This window comes from Epinephelus lanceolatus, chromosome 20 (assembly GCF_041903045.1).
Source record: "Epinephelus lanceolatus isolate andai-2023 chromosome 20, ASM4190304v1, whole genome shotgun sequence".
NCBI lineage: Eukaryota > Metazoa > Chordata > Actinopteri > Perciformes > Serranidae > Epinephelus > Epinephelus lanceolatus.
In genome coordinates, this window is record NC_135753.1 from 32706880 (window position 1) to 32726274 (window position 19395).

General features: G+C 42.0%; 1 protein-coding gene across 1 annotated transcript; it reads left to right on the top strand.

The window, feature by feature from the left end:
* The first annotated feature begins 556 nt into the window (after positions 1 to 556).
* Positions 557 to 15328, top strand: rab18a (RAB18A, member RAS oncogene family). Its single transcript, XM_033639274.2, has 7 exons — positions 557 to 776; positions 3094 to 3149; positions 10038 to 10099; positions 10969 to 11041; positions 11936 to 12054; positions 12567 to 12633; positions 13351 to 15328. The coding sequence occupies exons 1-7, from the start codon at positions 709 to 711 to the stop codon at positions 13518 to 13520; spliced, it is 615 nt and encodes a 204-aa protein (XP_033495165.1). The 5' UTR covers positions 557 to 708; the 3' UTR covers positions 13521 to 15328.
* The last annotated feature ends 4067 nt before the right edge of the window (positions 15329 to 19395 follow it).

Below are 19395 nucleotides of genomic sequence, written 5' to 3' on the forward strand. Positions count from 1 at the left end.
AGTCGAAATTAGGCTATTAATCAACAAGTTTTGAATAGCTGTAATTCTAATTAATGATGTCTACAACTCACAAGTCTAAGAGTTAATTCTTGATATTAACAATGTCGTATTTTACCATAACATCCTGCCAAGCACTGGTTCTTTAAAATAAAGTATTTAATATTATCGACAAACTGTATAATAATAATAGCAATATTTTAAAAAACAAACAAACATGAATTTTACTCACAGTATTTATGAAAAATGTTTAGAACAGAAACAACCAAAATTAATGGAATAATAAAATGTATATTAAAAGAAGCGATGAGAATCAATTAACTTAATTGAATTGAATTGAACTGAAATTAATTGAATTGAATTTGATTCCAAGTTTGTCCTATTACAAATTAAAATACACATTTTCGATATTTTTATTCAAAAAACTTTGCCGACATCTTTTATCTTATTACACATGACTCCCATGTGTTACAACAGCATCTGCTTCGTCATGTAGTCATAAAGATAAGAGGGTCATCTGATGCTCTCACACAAAGCGGAAGTGCCCAAAATTCATACCGGAAACGGTTGGAGTGAGGCTTCTCACCAAGACGCTGTCAAACTATCTCTGTAGCGAGCTGTAAACAGGGGCGCAAGTTACTCAGGAGCGTCGCTTTAAACCGGCTGTTTTAGCCTTCTATCGACATTAACACCGCTCAACGTTGAAACAAAATGGAGGACGACACACTGACGACGCTGAAAATATTGATAATAGGAGAAAGCGGTGTTGGGAAGTCCAGGTAAGATGTAGTTATCTACAAGAAACTGATGTCGTGGCTCGATGCTAACGTTAGCTAGCTAGCGTTAGCTTAGCAGCAAACCAGATAGTGTGAGCTTTAAAGATGGTGCGGGATTTTTTTTTATCACGGAGGCAACTCGGCTTTTGTCTTCTCTTCTTCAGTGTAAGAAAACAGCTCACACTGACGTTATTAAATAAAATAAGGCTTGTGGTTTAATGGCTGCCCGGCTAGCATGAGCTAGCTGACATTAGCTTTAACTGTGACATCATCTTTGTTCATGTTTGACACAGTTGGTTGGAGATGTTGCAATCGAGACCACCTTTCATCGCCGTCTTCATGGCTTTACTGCCACAGGACACACACTTACATAAGCCAACTGTGAGGAGGAGAGGATTTAATTAACGGGGAGCCGCAACAGTCTGTTATATTGTGGATAACTGCACTGGCCATGCCTGAACTATCCCTAGTTTTTTAATGTTAATTACTGTATCTGTCTTGTTCCTCCAAAATCAAGTGCTTCACACATCATTATAAATTAAACACATGTCTGTATAAAATATCTTAATGTAAAGGGTCATGGTTGAGCAAGCTTGGCCTCTCCAGAGGGACTTAAAGCCTGTACAGCTCTCACCACACAGTTGCCTTTGCCATTATGTGGTATTCAGTGGTCCTTGTTAGCAACCACAAATCAGCCTAATATCCAAAGCAGAGCATAATGTTTTTACCAACTTCGCTCTGGCAGTTTACATCATGCAGCATGCCAACAGAGCGCCTGGTCAGGTCCGCTGGTCTCCGAGACTGTGGTCCAGACTGCGTGAAAGAATCCCGATAGCCAGCCTGAGCCATCAACCATCACATTGCAAACGATGGTATCGAGTACAGCGTGCCTTCCATGGTCGTAGCACGGTACATGGGTAATGAGCTGCCCAGAGCTTTATTGTAAGCCCTCTGACAAGTGAACTGTCTGGCCAAATAACAAAAAAAAAAAAATCATCTTTCACTGCACTGATGACCAAGCCTCCGGTTCTCAAAGTAATAAAGCGTAACATGAACCACAAAGGGTGTAGGGAGTTTTATGGTGTAATCACAAAACTAGCATCTTCATCATGATCAAAAAGGGATTTGAGAATACCCTTCATCTTGTGTTAGCCCAGAAGGTTGTAAGCAGTCTCAAATGTTTGACCTAATACGTGTGCTTTACATCCCAGAATGTGTGCAGCAATGTTTCCACAGTGTTTCGTCACTTCTTTCTTCCTACACTCAGTTTTTTTATTGATCCCATGTAGATAATTTCTTGATTACACCACACAGCTGTAATTTCAGTCTTGGGTGTGCGCCTGTTTTAGTTAAACTATAGAAATTTGCTTTCACATTTTCTCCAGCAGTGCTGCGAGTTTGCTTACTGTGATGGCAGCTCTGCATTGACTGAACACAGAGAAGAGACTCAGTTCATGCCAACACCATAACATTGAGCTAGGTTTGCTTATATTTCCAGAAAACAGAAGAATTTTGTGGCGAGCTGTGCTCTACGCTGTGCATCATCCAGGCCAAAGGCGTTGTTTCCAGAATGCAATTTTGTATTATTATTAAATAGGCTTTTGCTTAATACAATAAACAAATTCAGGCTGTGATTAGTTTCAAATGTCATCACTTGAATTATCCTGGGCCAGTTGTGCTATTGTCAAGTAGGCACACTGACTGATTTTTGAACAGCACACAGATATTTAATTTGTTTCCCCGCAATCCGTAGAAGCTCTTAAATCATCGGGGAGATGTCTGCCTGGCAGGGAATACACAAGTTTCATTTTACCTGAACAAATGACCTACACAGAGCACATTTCGAACTTGGCTGTCTCGGAGCGCAGCTCATCGGCTGCATGGACCTCAAACAAACACTCATTGCTCCAGCATCCCTCCTGATGGCCCATGAGGAATAATAAGACAATTATGCCTGGGTCAAGGGAGAGGAGTGAGCTTATCCCCATCATCAGCGCTGTGATTAAGGCCTTTGCACTTGATTAGTCATAGTTAAGAAATGAACCCTGTCCTCCTGACTGCAATCTAACTGTGACATCATCTTGTGTACGTAATGCAAGTGAAGGACAAAGTGATCAATATGAAGAGATAGAGATACAGAATTCAATAAGTCTGGTGCCACAGGACAGGTAATGTGAACCAAGCAAATGGGAATCTGATGCCACATCACAAGCCTGCTCAATCTGTGTGGAATAGAATTACTGAAAAATGCCATTCTGATATATTTGGCAGTGATTCACAGTGAGTCTTAATGTAATTGTTTCCTTCTTCGTCTCAACAGCCTCCTCCTGAGATTCACAGATGACACATTTGACCCAGAGCAAGCAGCAACAATAGGTGAGTAACACATGAGGTCAGGTAATGAGACAGTGAAGGTAAGGTTTTGTGCATCAGATGGTGGCAACTGCAAGACCGTTATCAGTCGAGTCAGTATGAGCCACAAACTTTTTTCTTTTTTTGGGGGGGTAAAGATATTTATTAGGGCATTTTGCCTTTAATGGACAGGACAGGTCAGTTTTGACTTAAATAGATATTTTTCCTCTTCTTATTAATTCGTTTCCAGGCATATTTTAGGATGACTCGGGGTTTGACAACCTGCTGTCTATTGTCGGATTGTATAGCTCTGGGTATCCAGCAACTGCTACCACCAGTTTCTTCTCCATTGTTTACTAACTGTAAACTTGTTGTTTTGACCACCACAGAAGGCCCACCTCTCAAATCATCCATTTGGACAATGGGGAAAAAAGATGAAGGAAAAAAGAGATGATGTGGGGTGCTTCTTGGCTTTGAGTTGAAGTTCGTTCAGAGCACTCCAGCAAAAATGTTAGGTGCCTAGAGCACAGAAATGTGAGGCACATCAGAACGCAAAAACTGCGAGCAAAAAGCTACATTGTTATAAAAAACAATTACAAAAAGCCGCCTCCAGCTGCTGAAACACTTTCTGTGTGATCAGAAAGCAGTTAAGGACAAACAGAATTTATAATTTACACTGAAATAATTATGAGTAACGCATTTTGCTTACTCATGAAGGACACTGGCAAATGTGTAGTGTGGTCGTAAACTTATCAACTCATAGATTAATAATCGTCTGTTGTAAGTGCATCTGATAGGTAAAAATACATATTAACATACAGTGAGTGCATGTTTTTTTCCCCCCATGATTTTATTATTTATTTAGTACACCTCGGGTAAAGCTCTGATGTAACGGCTCAGCCATAAATTTCACCTTTTAAAAAGATATTAATGTTCAGTTTTGATTGACACTGTATGTTATTATTAAAGTTTGCAGTGGTTATGAACTCGGCTGCATCATACTGAGAGGTGTTTCTAATGTTTAGCTCACCCCATTTACAAACACGAGAGGCGAAGATCATGAGAAAGACATTTCAGTATAATGCAGGCCAGCACAACACCACCAATCATTATAGTAATAACACATGGTTAAAGTAACACCTCTCTGAAAGTCTCAACAAAAACTGCTTCATAAGGGGAGAATATGTGGCCGAGGTGTTGTACTGGGTTACATTAGATCGTATAGGTGTATCTAATAAAGTGTCAAAGGAGTGTATTTTAATTTAAAAGTATATTTAACATAGTACCTTGTAAATTTAGTAAACAATAATAGGTCAGAATATCCCTGGAGCTCTGTTAATATTACAGCAGTCTGTCTGCACACTAAATGCCAGTGCCATTAATTGGCAGAGAGAGCTCGTTAGGTCTGTCAGAATATTTGTGCTGGCCAGTAAACTGTCTGGAGTTTTTTAAGAACTGTAAATGACCACTAGGCCGAACGATAAGGGAAAATAATCTAATAGTGATTGTCTTTGTTAGACCAATATTACAACTGGTTTCTAATCTTCCTCCTTATCTGAATTACTGACATTGTTATTGAATTATAAACATGAATCTGACTGTTCTCCTGTCAGTAACAGTTTTGTGTTAAATCACACAAACTAAAGTGCACACTGACAATGGCTGTGCTGCTCGAAAATATTTACATAACTCGAATCCTTGTTGTAAACATGTTGTTTACTGTTGCTGCCTCAGCCTCCAGACTGTGGTCAGGACGCTGATGCTCATTTCAGGCCTGACCCTCCTGCACTTTAGCCAGCAGTTGGGAAGCAGAACAAAAACCAAACTCAGTCCTCTTAAAGTGCACCAACAGAAAAGGGACTCAGTTCTCTTTCTGTTCACACTATAGCCTATATATGTATTGACGTGGTTTATTTTTTAAAATTTGAAGTGGCACTGCAGTGCGGTTATGAAGCCCCTCACTTTAGATGAACTTTGAGGAAACCTTAGTGTTTCTGTGCTGTAGGCTGTTGCTATTTGATGTACTCTACATTCCACATCTGGAGACATGCAGTATCTTCCGTGGACCAAACTACTCCTCATCCTGCGTCCACGCAAGCGTTAAGGCCGACATGGTTTTGTCTGTTTTCTCAAGCGTCCCAGTGCAACAGCATGTGATCTAGAGGGCTAAATACATGACAGAGAGCAAACCTGGAACACTTTGTGTTCACAAGGCACAGGTTAAGTAAACCGCGCTGCAAATGTGAAGTGAACCTCACTTTCAGGTTCAGACCATTGAGTACAGTTTGCTTCAGAGGGGTCTGAGTTCTCTTGGAGTGTTCACATATGCGTAAAAAAAAAGGAGAGTCTCCACTCTGAGACTGTTTAGAGGGCTGGAAAGGACCAAGTGTGAAAACACCTCTAGTCCTGTTTATGCGCCAGCAATTTCAACCGAAAACGGTAAACTTTAGTCGTGTTTTGGCTGATAGTTTACACGACAGCAGCATTTTGGGTGCCAGTGTTTTTAAAATGGGTTCCAGAGTGCAATTTTTGGAAAAAATGTAATATAAACTTGCAATATGCAGTTCCTCTGAAAACTGAGACTTTTCACACATGCGCATTATGGTTCCAGTCACTAGGCTTGCGCGAGAAACTCGACCATGACAACAACAATGGCGGACTCTTGAGCTCTGTTTGTGCTGCTCACCCTGTTGAATCTATCAAGATTATCGTCTGTCCTGACAAACGTGCGTGAGGTTGCCATTTTGTTTGTTTATACATCACTGCTCTGTAGAAGGAGGAACATGTGCACAGGCGCATGTTGTTTAATTAGAGTCACACTGCCAACTACTGGCCTGGCATGTGTACTACAGCGTTGTTGGTCATCTTCGTGGATCCGTGTGCATGGTGATTGTTATCAAAACGTTGTCGTCAAAACAAAAATGAGAAACAATTTCGTTTTCAGTGGATTGTTTTTGTGTAAACCTGACCTTGAGTCTTGATGAGCTGCAGCATTCATTGGACAAACTGAAACCTACACTGCACATTTACAATACTTGACAACTTTACCACTAACTTGTTATTGTTTCTGATCGTCAACACCTGTTTGCTTTGAGCGCATCCACCCTCACTCGCTACGCACACGTTACCCTACTCTTTCAACAATGTAACACATAAACATGTGAACTGCACTTAAACCCGGGCTTGGCCATTTTCACACCATACTAGCATTAAAAGTTGTGATGTGGCATTTCTTCATCTACGCTCATTCCCATATGTCACATGGAGTGTAAGGCAGTTTGTTTGCACCAAGTTTTTCAGTTCTTTAAGAGCTGTTCTTCGAAAGGCCACTAAAGGTTGGCTCAGGAAGCTAGTCAATACCGTAGACGCCCATGGTAAAATACCCAAATATACATCGGAAGTGAATGTGTTTACAGTAGGGCTGCCACGATTAGTCGACTAATCGGCTATTAAAATAATCGGTGACTATTTTAGTAGTCAACTAATCATTTTGAGTTATTTTTCATAGAAACGTACTATAAAAGTGCCCCAAAATACTCTTATTGCAGCTTCTTACGTGGTTTTGGTTTTGGTCTTTAAAGCTAATTTCCGCATTCATGACGACTATAAGGGGGATGAATATTTGTATAACTCACCCGTTTGCATTTTATAAAGGCTCCAAGTTACGCAGAATAAAGGGCGGGCCGCTTTGAGTGACAGGCTGTCTGCTGATAGTGTCCTCGGCTTCTCAGTCAGATCCACCTTTCGCCCAAATATGGTCACTTCTGGCTCCAAAAAACAAGAATGTGAGTTCACAAACCAATGTGTGATGTCATGGTAGCTACGTCCATTATTTTTACAGTCTACAGTGTGCATGTAAAGCCCACAGGAGCAGGTGTTTCTGATCCTCTGGTGGGTTCGTTTGTTTAGCAGATTTGAATTCAATTAATGGTTTAGCCTTACCGTCGACAACAAAGGCTACCACATTCAGTAAAATAGACAAACTGTTGTCCAGTCTGCCTCTTGGTCATCTGTAGGCTCGGGTGAAGCTGCTGGCAGATCCCGTACTGCACAACAATCCACAAAATGACAGAACCCTTGTAATCTGCTCCAGGACTAGAATTAGCTCGATCACCACACTCGCTTCTTGAGTCAGTTACACACCCAGTATTTATTGCAAATAATTTAAATCAGAAATTGAAAGTCAAAGATTTTTTTCTCATACTGGAATCAAAGTGAAGCTGAGGTCACAGCACAGAAATTTGGCCTGTTAGATCTGCTGTAAGAAGGTATGAGCACTTGGCGAGCTGTAAGTAAAAGCTACCACGATACCACACACCCGCACAGCCACGAAGCTCTTTGATTTATTTCAAACTTAATGAGGAGTGTGGAAAAAACTCCTGCAGAAGACCAGACGATCCATCTTATCCAGTGAAATTGTGAACTTAGTGGTACGTTTTTTTTTTCCCGAAGTGGATGTTTTTACAAAATTCTGGTGGATCTGTGAATGATATCATCTTTTTAACAGTATAAATCATTTGATAAACCGAGGACACGCCTGCTACATTTTCTGGTGGCCTTGAGGTTTATGTTTATTAAAGCATTCAACATGTCAAGATTTATTTTGCACCATAACTATTGTGATTTTCGTGAAGCGCTCGTAGCTCACAATGCTGTCTTTGTTAAACCGACTCAAACACAGATTCCAGGAGAGGTTGAAACAGTTAAATGTTTTTTTTCCAAGGTTAAGGCATGGATCTCTGCTGTTTGACTTGGCCAGCTGCGACTCTTTGCCAAACAGATGTCTTTATTGGAGTTAAGCCTCCTTCATTGACTCGAGTTCCCTCATTCAGACAGAAATCACATTTAATCTGGCGTCACTTGATCTCAATTAATCTACAGTATTTTCATCCCTGCCACCTAAAGCAGTTCAGCTGAGGTATTTCTCCCAGTGATAATAGGTTTCTCAGAACATTGTCACATTAGCACACAGTGTATTAATGGTATTAAATAGGCGGGAGTGAATCACAGCAACACTTGCGTCATCTTTCACTTTTAATGAGGTCACAGATTCTCGGCAGACAGGTTAGCACACCGTCTGTCACGTCACTCTCATTCATAAGCTTATCGCCTGCTGACAGCTGCATGTATTGTGATGCTCTCAGTGTTATATCATACAACAAAGGGCTGTTCTCAGGTCAGATCAGCTCAGTTGACTCCAGCTGTAGTGGCATCTTGTTGTGTTGTGATATCACAAACAGATGCGTTACTGTATGTTCTCTGGAAAAGGCCCGTCTGACTTTGTGCTGGACGAAAGCAGGAGAGACTCGTCCAGGTTCAGGGAAATGTTTAGCGTAAACTCATCTCCACATGCATCTGGCAGCGGTATCTGAGCAACCCTGCTGGACTGGAGGAAGAGCTAGCTGTTGTGATTGACTGTGTGAACAGACTGTATATTTGTGTGTGTGGCACCCACACTGTACGTCGTATATCCTCGGCCTGTCTTAATGTCCCTTTTCTCCTCCTCTGTTCTGGCTCAGGACTGAATTCCCCTCCCTAGCCCCAGATGTAAAAACAAGCCCAACACAAGTGTACATTTCCCTGGTAAATCTGTCAGTGGATATGTCATCCAGACACTGTACACTCCACTCGCTGAGACACTGCACAAAGGCAAGAGGAGATTTACTTGTTGCAGGGGAGGGGGAGAACATCGTTACGTTCATGTAAATGTCTGGTTCTTTTGGACCTGGTTGAAACTTTAGGGGTGAATAATAGTTCTCAAAACCAATGCATAGGTGGTGGATTTTTATTGTTTAATGCAGACCTTTATTTGTTTCAGTCTGGGATATTAAACCACACACCGTCCCTGTGTGGTGGATATACTGAACGTACACAGGACATACGATGGGCATAATGCCAGTGTGAAAAGCGGAGGTTAGCAGAAGTTCATATCAGCTAATGCAGGATGAGGTCATCATGACAGTAGGGGTGTGTCATATCATCTTGTTCATGATAATACCGGTATATTTTTAAAAATATGAAAAATTCATATCGTGATACTCGCGATGTTTCGACTTGTTAACATATTGATGTCATACTGTTACCCACGGCAACAGCAACCATGGCTGAAAGTGAAATTATTACAGACTCTGGATGTTGTCAAAAACAGGAGCAGCTTCAGTAGTGTGGAATAAACTGTGGCGTTCTGAATGTTTTATGAACAGCCCCGGACTTCTCAAACTCTTTTAGTGACTCACCGCTCAGAGGGAACTCATTCAGCGGCTCCTCTGGCAGCAGCACAGCGTCTCTCCCTCTCCTCTCTCGCCATGTGCACACACGAGTCGGTGTTGTTTTGTCATAAACCTTTGGTAATGTAAACCTACGTGACGCTCGCTGCTCAACAATAAACTCCATATATGTGAGTGTGTGATAGTTGTGGTATCATAACAGCCTGTCACAGGTTACAGCGTGATGATTAGAGGAGAAATGGCAGAGCATAAAGGTCCAGGTGGGAAAAAAAAAATCATTTAGGATTTTACTAAAAGAAGGAAATCACCTGTTGATTTATATATATAGATCCCAGGGGACATTTTTTTGTATTTGGGAGCTGTTTAAATGTGTAATTTGTGGTAGATTTTATTTAGTTGAACTATTAACAGGATCTGAAACTCACTCTGAGTTACTGTTGTTGTTCACTAACTAAAGAAATGAGAGATCATATTTGAAAGCAAACTGTAAAACTATATGACTTATTTTGTTGCAATACTGTTTTCTTAAATCAATAATAAAATATATGTTTTTTAATATATTTGTCACATTGTCAAGAATATCGTTATCGCAAAAATACCCTGAAATATTATGATGTTATTTTAGGGCCATATCGCCCTCCCTTACATGACAGCATGTGTGATTGACTTGCATTTCATTGGCTAGGTGTCGACTTCAAAGTGAAGACCATCACCGTGGACGGGAACAAGGCAAAGCTGGCGATATGGGTAAGTGTCAAACACTGTTCACTGTTTGTTCACTCTCATTACGTCCCAGTGAAATGGAAGTTAGAGCGTCTTTAGCATTGATACTGTGACATATTTCTGAGGGAAATGTATCATTTGAGCAGTTTACAGTTGCAAGAGGGATTAATTAAAATCTTTTGCATTTGATTGGACCGATAAAAAGTAGGCGAGCTTATAGTTCAGCAGCTGTAATGAACTATTGGCTTCACACACACCTTCATCACAGTTAGATCAGGAGGAGGAGGAGGACTGCCACATTGTTTTGGTTATGAAAACAAAGGTTTAACCCACTTATATCCAGACACACATCTCTTCCAATCTCTCTTTATTTTGCTCTGTTGGCTGCTACAACCTGTGTTGCTCGCTAGTCGCCCAAAGTCACATATGATAAGGTGAACTTTTGTAAAGACTCGAGTGCAGGATGTGTCACTGAACATTTAAAACTGTTCTACAGGAAGTGAAAAGTGATACTGACTTTTTAAAATATATATATTTGGCAAATACCATGAGATAAATGATCAGTTAACACAGACACACATGATTGAAACTGGGAAATTGTATTCATTTCACTTGGCCTCTGAGTAACGCTCATGAAACAAAAATGTGGCTCCTCTCCGTCTGTCAGTGCAGAGATAAACTATCAAACTCCTCCACGGCTCCCTCTGCCTGTTTTCTCAAGTGGCCACAAGATGGCGCTTACGTAACACAGATTTCTTCCTACATGCTGGTTGAGGGACACAGAGGAGTCAGACTTGTTGTTTATGTCCGTCTGCCCCGGTTTTCCTTCTGTCTGAGCCTCCAGTTTTTCCTGCGAGTGTGTCCAGTAGTGTTGAGCCGTTCGTGTTTTGCAGGACACTGCAGGACAGGAGCGCTTCCGAACCCTGACGCCTAGTTACTACCGCGGTGCTCAGGGAGTCATCCTGGGTAAGCCAAGCTGTTGACGCTATCATGGCTCAAGCACCTGTGTGTGTGTGTGTGTGTGTGTGTGTCTGTCTGTCTGTCTGTCTGTCTGTCTGTCTGTCTCAGTGTGTGTGTGTGTGTGTGCCCTTCTTCACTTCAGAGTCAGGCCCCTGGTTGTAAAGAGAGTGATGGCTTTTCATCCTGTGACCCACACACACACGCACACACTCTTCTTGCCTCTCTTTCTCTGGTAGTTAGTTTATACCCTTAAGTCAGACTCATATGGACATGCATGTACAGCATGTATACACACACACACACACACACACACACACTCAGGAACTAAGTTAAACCTTTAAAACAGACTTCCTCTGCAGCTTATGGTTTTTGACCACTCTAATGATATATAGAAACACAAGGCGCCGTGCTATAGCACTGGGATTATGAGAGCTCCCAGTGTGACACTATCAGAAGCCTTCAAGCCCTTTGGTTTTATCAGCCATGTGTTTTTAGTTGGATAACACTTTATTTTAGTTATTTATTTTGTCTTAATTTGTTGTACCTTTTTAAATACCTCAGAATTATTAGAAGTGTTATCAGGTCTGTTTTTCATTTAAATAACTAATCAAATATGTTCTGTTGGACTTAATCACTCTTGAAAGCACTGTTTTAATTGTCTTGTATGTGTACATACACTGTTATTAATGCAACAGTGCCATGATTACACTGATTTAATTATTCCCATGCTGCAAAATTAACCTTTTGTACCATCATTGATTCAGAGATGGAAAATTCCCGAAGCCTTTCCTGTAGTCTTACTCAGAACCAAATGTGTAGTCAACTTATCTTGGAAATGTACGATGTGTGTATGTGTTTGTCTTCATCCTGAGCATGTCTCCTTCATTTGGCTTTGCACAGTGTACGATGTCACACGACGGGAAACCTTTGCCAAGCTCGACAACTGGCTCAACGAGCTCGAGACGTACTGCACGAGGAACGACCTGGTGAAAATGCTCGTGGGGAATAAAATCGATAAGGTGAGTGTTTGTGGTGATGTATTAAGTGTGTTCTCACTCAGGTTTACGAGGCTGTTTGATTAAAAAGGAGCAGCATATTATGATTTTTTAATTGTTTAATTTGTTATTTTTAATGGTCTTATTATGCACTTTCTGTCTGATGTTACAGATCTATAGATAAAACAGGAATATACAGTTACTCTGCACAAACACATTTTCACCGAAGAGGAAAATAAATCGCCAAAAATAAGTATCTTTAAGAATAAAACTCAGCTTACAACCAGTTGACAAATTACAGAACTAAACGACCGTGGCAGACCCACTTTCATATTTTTGGCAGCGGCTTCTTCACCAGGATACCAGAATCAGTCAGTGGGGATAAAAATGCCCACTAAGTAGAGCATTACGAATTTATTGTGTCCTGTTCTTTGTCTGCGAAAATCACTTTTCCTCTCTGCCCCGTGACGACCACAGTAGCTGACAGCTCCGCCCCGGCAGACCTCAAATAAGCCATTACCTCTCTTTTGTTTTAGGAAAACCACGAGCTAGACAGGGCCGAAGGGCTGAAGTTTGCAAGAAAACATTCCATGCTTTTTATAGGTAAGTCAGGAGGATTCCCTTCTCCGCAAAGACCTGCTGGGCATGAGTTACAGCAGACTACTACACAGGGGGAAACAGCTTTTGAAATAACTATCATGCTTGCTGAGGAATGCTCGCATAGTTCTATTAATAAAACAGGCATCATATATCATCTTCCACGCACTCTGTTGTTTTCCCCATGCTTTTGTTTTTCACATTTGTCAGTAAAGGACTACTGGAAAAAGTCAAAGTGACTTGTGCTAGTTTTTACTGTCATCGAGTGCTGAAGAATTATTTTAAAAATGTTTGTTGAAATGGAAAGAATTCACTCTAATCTTTCCCAGTATGTTAATTCCGAATATTTTTAGTGTCACAGATTTCTTTATCCTATGATTATTACTGTTTCATAATGTTTCTGGGTTTCATCATGTTGTGTAGCCGGTGTGGACAATATCCCCTAATGACCTCCTAAGGTTCACTATTAGCGTCCGGGGACTGACAGTTATTGTGGAGACATTTTCCACCACTCGCCCTTTCACTCCGGCACATGATGACATCAAGATGCAGACATTACCAGTTGTTGTATCTGTATCTCATCTTCTTTTCCTCCTTCTCTTTTAATCCACTTCATTTCTCTCCTCTCTTGTTTTTCCTCTCCTTTCCTCTGTGTTTGTTTTTGTCCCTTCACTCCTCTTTTTTCTCCTCCTTTATTTTCCCCTCCTCACTCTGTCCTTCCAGAGGCGAGTGCTAAAACCAGGGACGGTGTTCAGTGTGCGTTTGAGGAGCTGGTGGAGAAGATCATCCAGACGCCCGGCTTATGGCAGAGCGAGAACCACGGCCGAGGAGTCCAGCTCACCGACGAAGACGCGGGAGGCGGAAGCTGCGGCGGCTACTGCTCCCTGGTCTAGACGACACACACATACACAAATACATTCACACACACACACGTGTTCAAACATACATGTGAGTACCACACACAGTGCCACACAAGCATACGAACAAACACACTTGAAAGAACAGCCCGCCCCTTTCCCACTGTGTGCTGTCCTGAGCTGAGCTCCCTCCTCAGACATGAAGGCGAGGTCCAACTGTCTCCCCTCCGCTGAGCTGTAAGGGTTGACCATCCACACACACACACACACACACACACATACACATACACACACATATACTACCTGTGTTCACACAGACACAACTTTTTGCACACTTTCTAATAACAATGCTGCGCTAAAATGCAAACGCAGCTCAGCCTTCCTCTTAATGGAATTTGAGTGAGTTTTTCTCTCCTCTGTTTTGTTTTGAGTTTAAAGTTTTCTGCAGTTTGGGTCCTTGGTCCAAATATTAACTGTTCTCATTTCATACGTGTGATTTACTCAAAGCAGTGCAGCGAAACGAGTCCAAAAGTGTAAACCAAAGTTTGTCAGGCATGTGGCTAAATGTCTCAGGTATGATAATGAGAACGGAAAGTTTTGACCAAGGGTTCCCTCTCGTCTCCAGCATGCTTATTGTCCTCGGAGCACCTTGCCTTAGTGAGCACATCTGTATCAATGCAGGGCCGACTTTTTCTCCAGTGTTTGTCTTTCCCCTGTGTTGTCCCGTGCTTGGTCCCGATCCTGCCCACAGACTGAACATTATGCTGCTTATGGAGAAGCTTATCAAGCCAAGCCATCTTGTATCCCATCTCACCACTCTCCGTCTGAAGCTTGGATCATGTGTCTCTGTTGTCCACACAACTGCCTCATTTCTTCAGAATATAATAGAGTTACCAACCGTCTGGAATGACGTTTTGCCACTTTTATTGACTTGGACTTCAAACTTTTGGTGTTTTTTTGAAGAGCGCATAAATCAAAGAGATTGGCACCAGCGAGCTTTCCACTGGGTGCCGAAGAAGAGGGAACCTCTTAAAATTGCACGCCTTTTGTTGTAACGAGTTGCTTTAATGGAGTGCGACCTACTGGCACTCCCTCACTCAGACAGATAATATCAGTAACAACACTACTATGGTTTTTCATATAGATCCCTTTGACTGGACAGAGACAAAGGAAAAGTGTTCAATATTAGACGGGGCAGTGAGTCATAAGGGTGTTTCCACTGAATTTGGAAAATCAAAGCAAAAGCTGTGTGCGCCACACTGCTAATGGATTTCACAGTACTCCTATCTCTGTATTTGTATCCGAGGCGCAGTTATAAATGTACTGTACCCCTGACCCCTGACCTCTGACCATGTTTGTCATATTCGAGTGCTGGTGTGTGCTCCGGGAAATTCTGGGAAATGTAGTTCTGAGAGATTGATCTTCTAACAGGGACGGTGAAAATGACATGGATGCAAGCATGTCTTATCACAAGTTGTTTTTTTAATCTGTTTTTAATTGCATGGGAAACTCTGCGTGCCATTTATTTGTATTTGTTTGTCCAGTGAACGGCCTCCAGAGGCTGTTTACTATAAACACTTTAACTTATATTTAGCTTAAATATAAAAGGTTGCGTACCATTTGAATTTAATGGTATAACAAAACAAAAAGGAAGTAGGCTTTTACTTATTTAACTGGTATAGCTGTCTTTTTTGTCTTCAGAAATATGTTGAAACCTTGTAAATTGTGTGTATTTTAGGAATTTGGTGGGAGAATTCCTGTATGAATTGTAAAGCTGAATGTAAACATATTTCACTACAAACCGCCCTGTGTATTAAACTAAATAAAATTCTTTTTTAAACAAACACAAGTGAATATTTCGGTTTTAATGCAGCTCCAAGCTGAAACATCTGGAACTCCAAGAGCCAGGGATAAGTATTTTTTAGTAATTGGCTGTCATTAAGTTTGCTGTGGTGGTTGCCATGTTGGAAATGTCACTGTTAGGTGATGGGTTTTTCACTCCGCACCCTTCACATTCCTCTGTCCTCAGAATAAAGACCTGTGTTTAAACAGTGTCCGAGGAGCCCTCAGACCCCAGACGTGTGATCTACCTAAATCATCTTTTTGGCAGACTTCTCAGGAAACACCACCACAGCCATAACTCACTCTACCAGTGCTTTAACTGGGATGTGCATAATTCCTGGGTGATTATGAAAGGGTCAGAGCTGGCAGCGAGAGCGAGGGACTCTTCCCTTGTAGCGTATCCCTCATCTCCTGCCGCAGTCCAGGCAGCCGTCTGGAAATATGTCTCAGTCAAACAACAGCGGAGGCACACGGCGTAATAATGCCTTCATGTGGTCCAACCATGTGCTGAGCGGTAGCACTGCTGTTTCCTCATGCCTACACTGGAAAAACATCAGCTGCTCCAACGGCTGAGCTGACAGGTTCGATATTTTCTGAGAATAAGTTATAAAGCTGGTTGATTCACATTCTTTTACAGCCACATCATGAGAAGTAGGGCAGCGTGTAGTAGCCTTCAAAATATACAGTCACTGCCCTTTAAAAACTGAGTAATGCCTCTTTTTGGTGCACAAGCAATGTCAGAAATGTTATCTAACACAGAACTGACTACTAACAGGGCTGCAACAAAATAATTTTCTATCAGTTACTGATTTTTTTGTCTGTAAACGTCTGCAGGTTTTTAAAAAGGCATACCATGTCTTCAATTCAGTGTCATAAATATAAGGGCCTTAAAGGTTGTTAAATAGTCTTAAATTTAAATTTGTGAGGTCATAATAGCCGCAAACATTTTATCTCATTTCACTTAAATTTTCCACCTTTTAATTTCTTTCAGTCAAAATGAGCTCTTGGGTGTGGAGGTCTACATTTCTGATGTTACAAATCTTTGGAACTAATACAGAGGTTTTACTTGCTACTTGAACTTACCTGTTGGCAAGATGTAGATTAACCTTTTGGTCTTAAACTTGGTTTAAAACAAGTATCTGATACCTATAGACACCCTGTATAGGATGTCTGAAAAAACTGTGAAAAATATGAAAATAAATTCCAACAGCCCAAGGTGACGTCTTCAAATGACTTGTTTTGTCCAACCAACTCTCCCTAACCCAAAGATACTCATTTACAATCAAATTAAACAGAGAAGAAAAGGAAATTTTTGCATTTGAGAAGCTTGAAATTTTTTTCTTAAATGATAAATTACTTGAATAATTTAACAGTTTTATGTTTTGTTGCAATTTATTTTTTTGTCAATCATTTATTCACCTCATCATTTAGCTCTACTTTAGTATTGTCAAAATAATTGAGTTCTTTTTAATAATGGTTTGTCATACCTCAGTATGTCATCACTTTAAATGAGAGAAACAAGTTCAATCAGGGGCGGCACGGTGGTGTGGTGGTTAGCACTCTCGCCTCACAGCAAGAGGGTTGCCGGTTCGATCCTGGGCGTGGGAGCCCTTCTGTGCAGAGTTTGCATGTTCTCCCCATGTCAGCGTGGGTTCTCTCCAGGCACTCCGGTCGGCTTCCTCCCACAGTGCAAAGACATGCAGGTTAATTGGTGACTCTAAATTGTCCGTAGGTGTGATTGTGAGCGTGAATGGTTGTCTGTCTCTATGTGTCAGCCCTGCGATAGTCTGGCGACCTGTCCAGGGTGTACCCTGCCTCCTGCCCGATGTCAGCTGGGATAGGCTCCAGCCCCCCCGCGACCCTCAAGAAGATGAAGTGGTTAGAAGATGAATGAATGAATGAAGTTCAATCAGACTTTGTTTCACAGAGGTAGCATATTGTTCCCTCCCTGGGCGCCCCGTCGCAGGGATTGCAAGATGTAAGCATTATGAGAACAACGTGTATTTGTTCATTCATACATTTTCCATAACTGCTTATCCTGTTAGGGGTTGCGGGGGGGGGGGGGGGGGCATTGTCATTCTTGGCTGCGCCAAGTAAAGCCATGCAGCGCCAAATTGTGTTTCCATTGTCCTTTAAGACGCACCATGCCACGCCAAGGTGCGCCAGAGATGGACCCTTTCAGGAGAAGGTCCAAAAGCCGGGCTGCCCGCCCTCAAGCGGGTAGCAGAGACGTCTCGCCAACCGCAGCCAACTGCCAGTGACTGCCGTTCTCATTGGTGACTGCTGGTCCGTCAAAGCTGGAGTACCTGCAGAAAACCCACGCTGACATGAAGAGAACATGCAGACTCCACAAATTTCCTTCAGGTTTCTAAAACTTCACTATACCACCAGGCTAGCAGCTTTGTGAGACTGCGCGGGTGCTAACATTAGCATGCTAACATGTTCACAACAACAATGCTAACATGCTGATGCTTAGCAGTTTAATGTGTTTAGTATATTAGCACACAAGTTCAGCACAGTACAGTTGCGGCTGCTGGAAATGTCAATAGTTTTGCAGGTATTTGAGCCAAAGTGTTGGACAACATAATATTTTGACCTGATGATGGCACTACATGAAATTAAGGGATCACCCAATACTTAAATTCATCCTGTGAGGAATGTTAATTAAAAACTTTAAGAACTTAATGACAATCCATCCAACAGTTGTTGGTATATATATTTCAGCAGGCTACTCTTTGTTTGACCAGGTCACCCACAGATGTGTTTCATGTCAGCTAAGAATTGTTCGCTGACAAACTGAACATAGAGCCCTATGGTCTTTAAGATCAGTGACGATGCCTGGCAGCACAGCAACAACAAAAAAACTGCAAGGAAGTTGTGCTGTTGTAAAAATGAAGGGTGAGACTAAACACTCATTTGCAAATCCAGACTTAGTAACATGCCAAACTCCCAGAGCCTTCATGTCCTGCCCGACCTTGTTGCCTCAGAAGCCTGTGTGCTGCTCTGCAGTTCCAGCTTGATGGACTGCTTTCTGTCTTGCTGTCTGTGTCTGAGCATGCAGCCAGGCGCAAAGCTTACAGAGCAGATCTGGCTCTCATTAACACAGTCTTGTCTCCCTGCTCCTCCTCTGCCTGTCGCTGCGGTGAACTGTATGGATTAGAGCTCAGACGAGCCCCTCTGGAGAGCAGTCATGCTGTCATGTATAAAAATGTTACGAGACGTCGGGCATCGTTTCATAAGGTGTTGGGTTCCCAGACGTCACTCACTTTGTCATGCTCATTGCCGGTTTGCTATCAGGTAATTGTTTTGCCATGCTGGCTTATAAGAGAAAAGAGGAGGGTGAGAGGATGATTGGAAAGATCATCCTCTGCCACAACCACCTGAACTGTGTATTGAAGTGAGGAAGTAATACGTTCACCATAAGGTCAGCCTTGTGATAATGAGAAGGTGACACAGCTGGTGGACTCAGGGGATGGGGGCTGGTGAGGCCTCCAGGAGTGAGCCCCTGGAGCAGTTTGGGGTTTGGTGCTTTGCTGAAGGCCACCCAATAGTGCTCAGGAGCCGAACTGGCACCTCTCCAGCTGCCAGTCTAGTCTCCATTCTTGGTCTGTACGGGATTGAACCTGCCACCTCCTGGTTCCTAAGCCAAACCCCATGGGACTGAGCTTTTTCCACCCTGTTAAGTGCTCTCTAGGGTAGTGGTTCCCAACCGGTCCAGCCACAGGGTCCAGATTTCTCCTTCATCATTAGCTTAAGGTCCACACAGTTTAATACATTAAGTGTTATACTTGTGGTTGGCTATGTGCTCAAGTAGCTTTCCAACGACACTCAAAAATAAAAGCTCCGTGCCAGAAATTCACATTCGCAATGGACCCGGGACCCACTTTTGGGCCACGACTCACCAGGAGTTCACTTTAACAAGACAAAAATTCAAGGTCCTTTGCTCTTTGGGTTGAACCTTTACAAACATGATCAAACTTCGCTTTCCTTTCTCTCTATACAACCTGCCTTGTCCTGGACAAAAGACTCCCAGGCACCTGTAGGTCTGCAGACTGTCTCAGAGTTTACG

What these genes read in the sequence shown, in the direction of transcription:
- rab18a (XM_033639274.2), top strand. Translation starts at nt 709, where the DNA reads ATGGAGGACGACACACTGACGACGCTGAAAATATTGATAATAGGAGAA. An exon ending in AGAGCAAGCAGCAACAATAG is followed by an intron (nt 3,150 to 10,037) that starts GTGAGTAACACA and finishes TTCATTGGCTAG; the next exon opens with GTGTCGACTTCAAAGTGAAG. An exon ending in ACATTCCATGCTTTTTATAG is followed by an intron (nt 12,634 to 13,350) that starts GTAAGTCAGGAG and finishes CTGTCCTTCCAG; the next exon opens with AGGCGAGTGCTAAAACCAGG.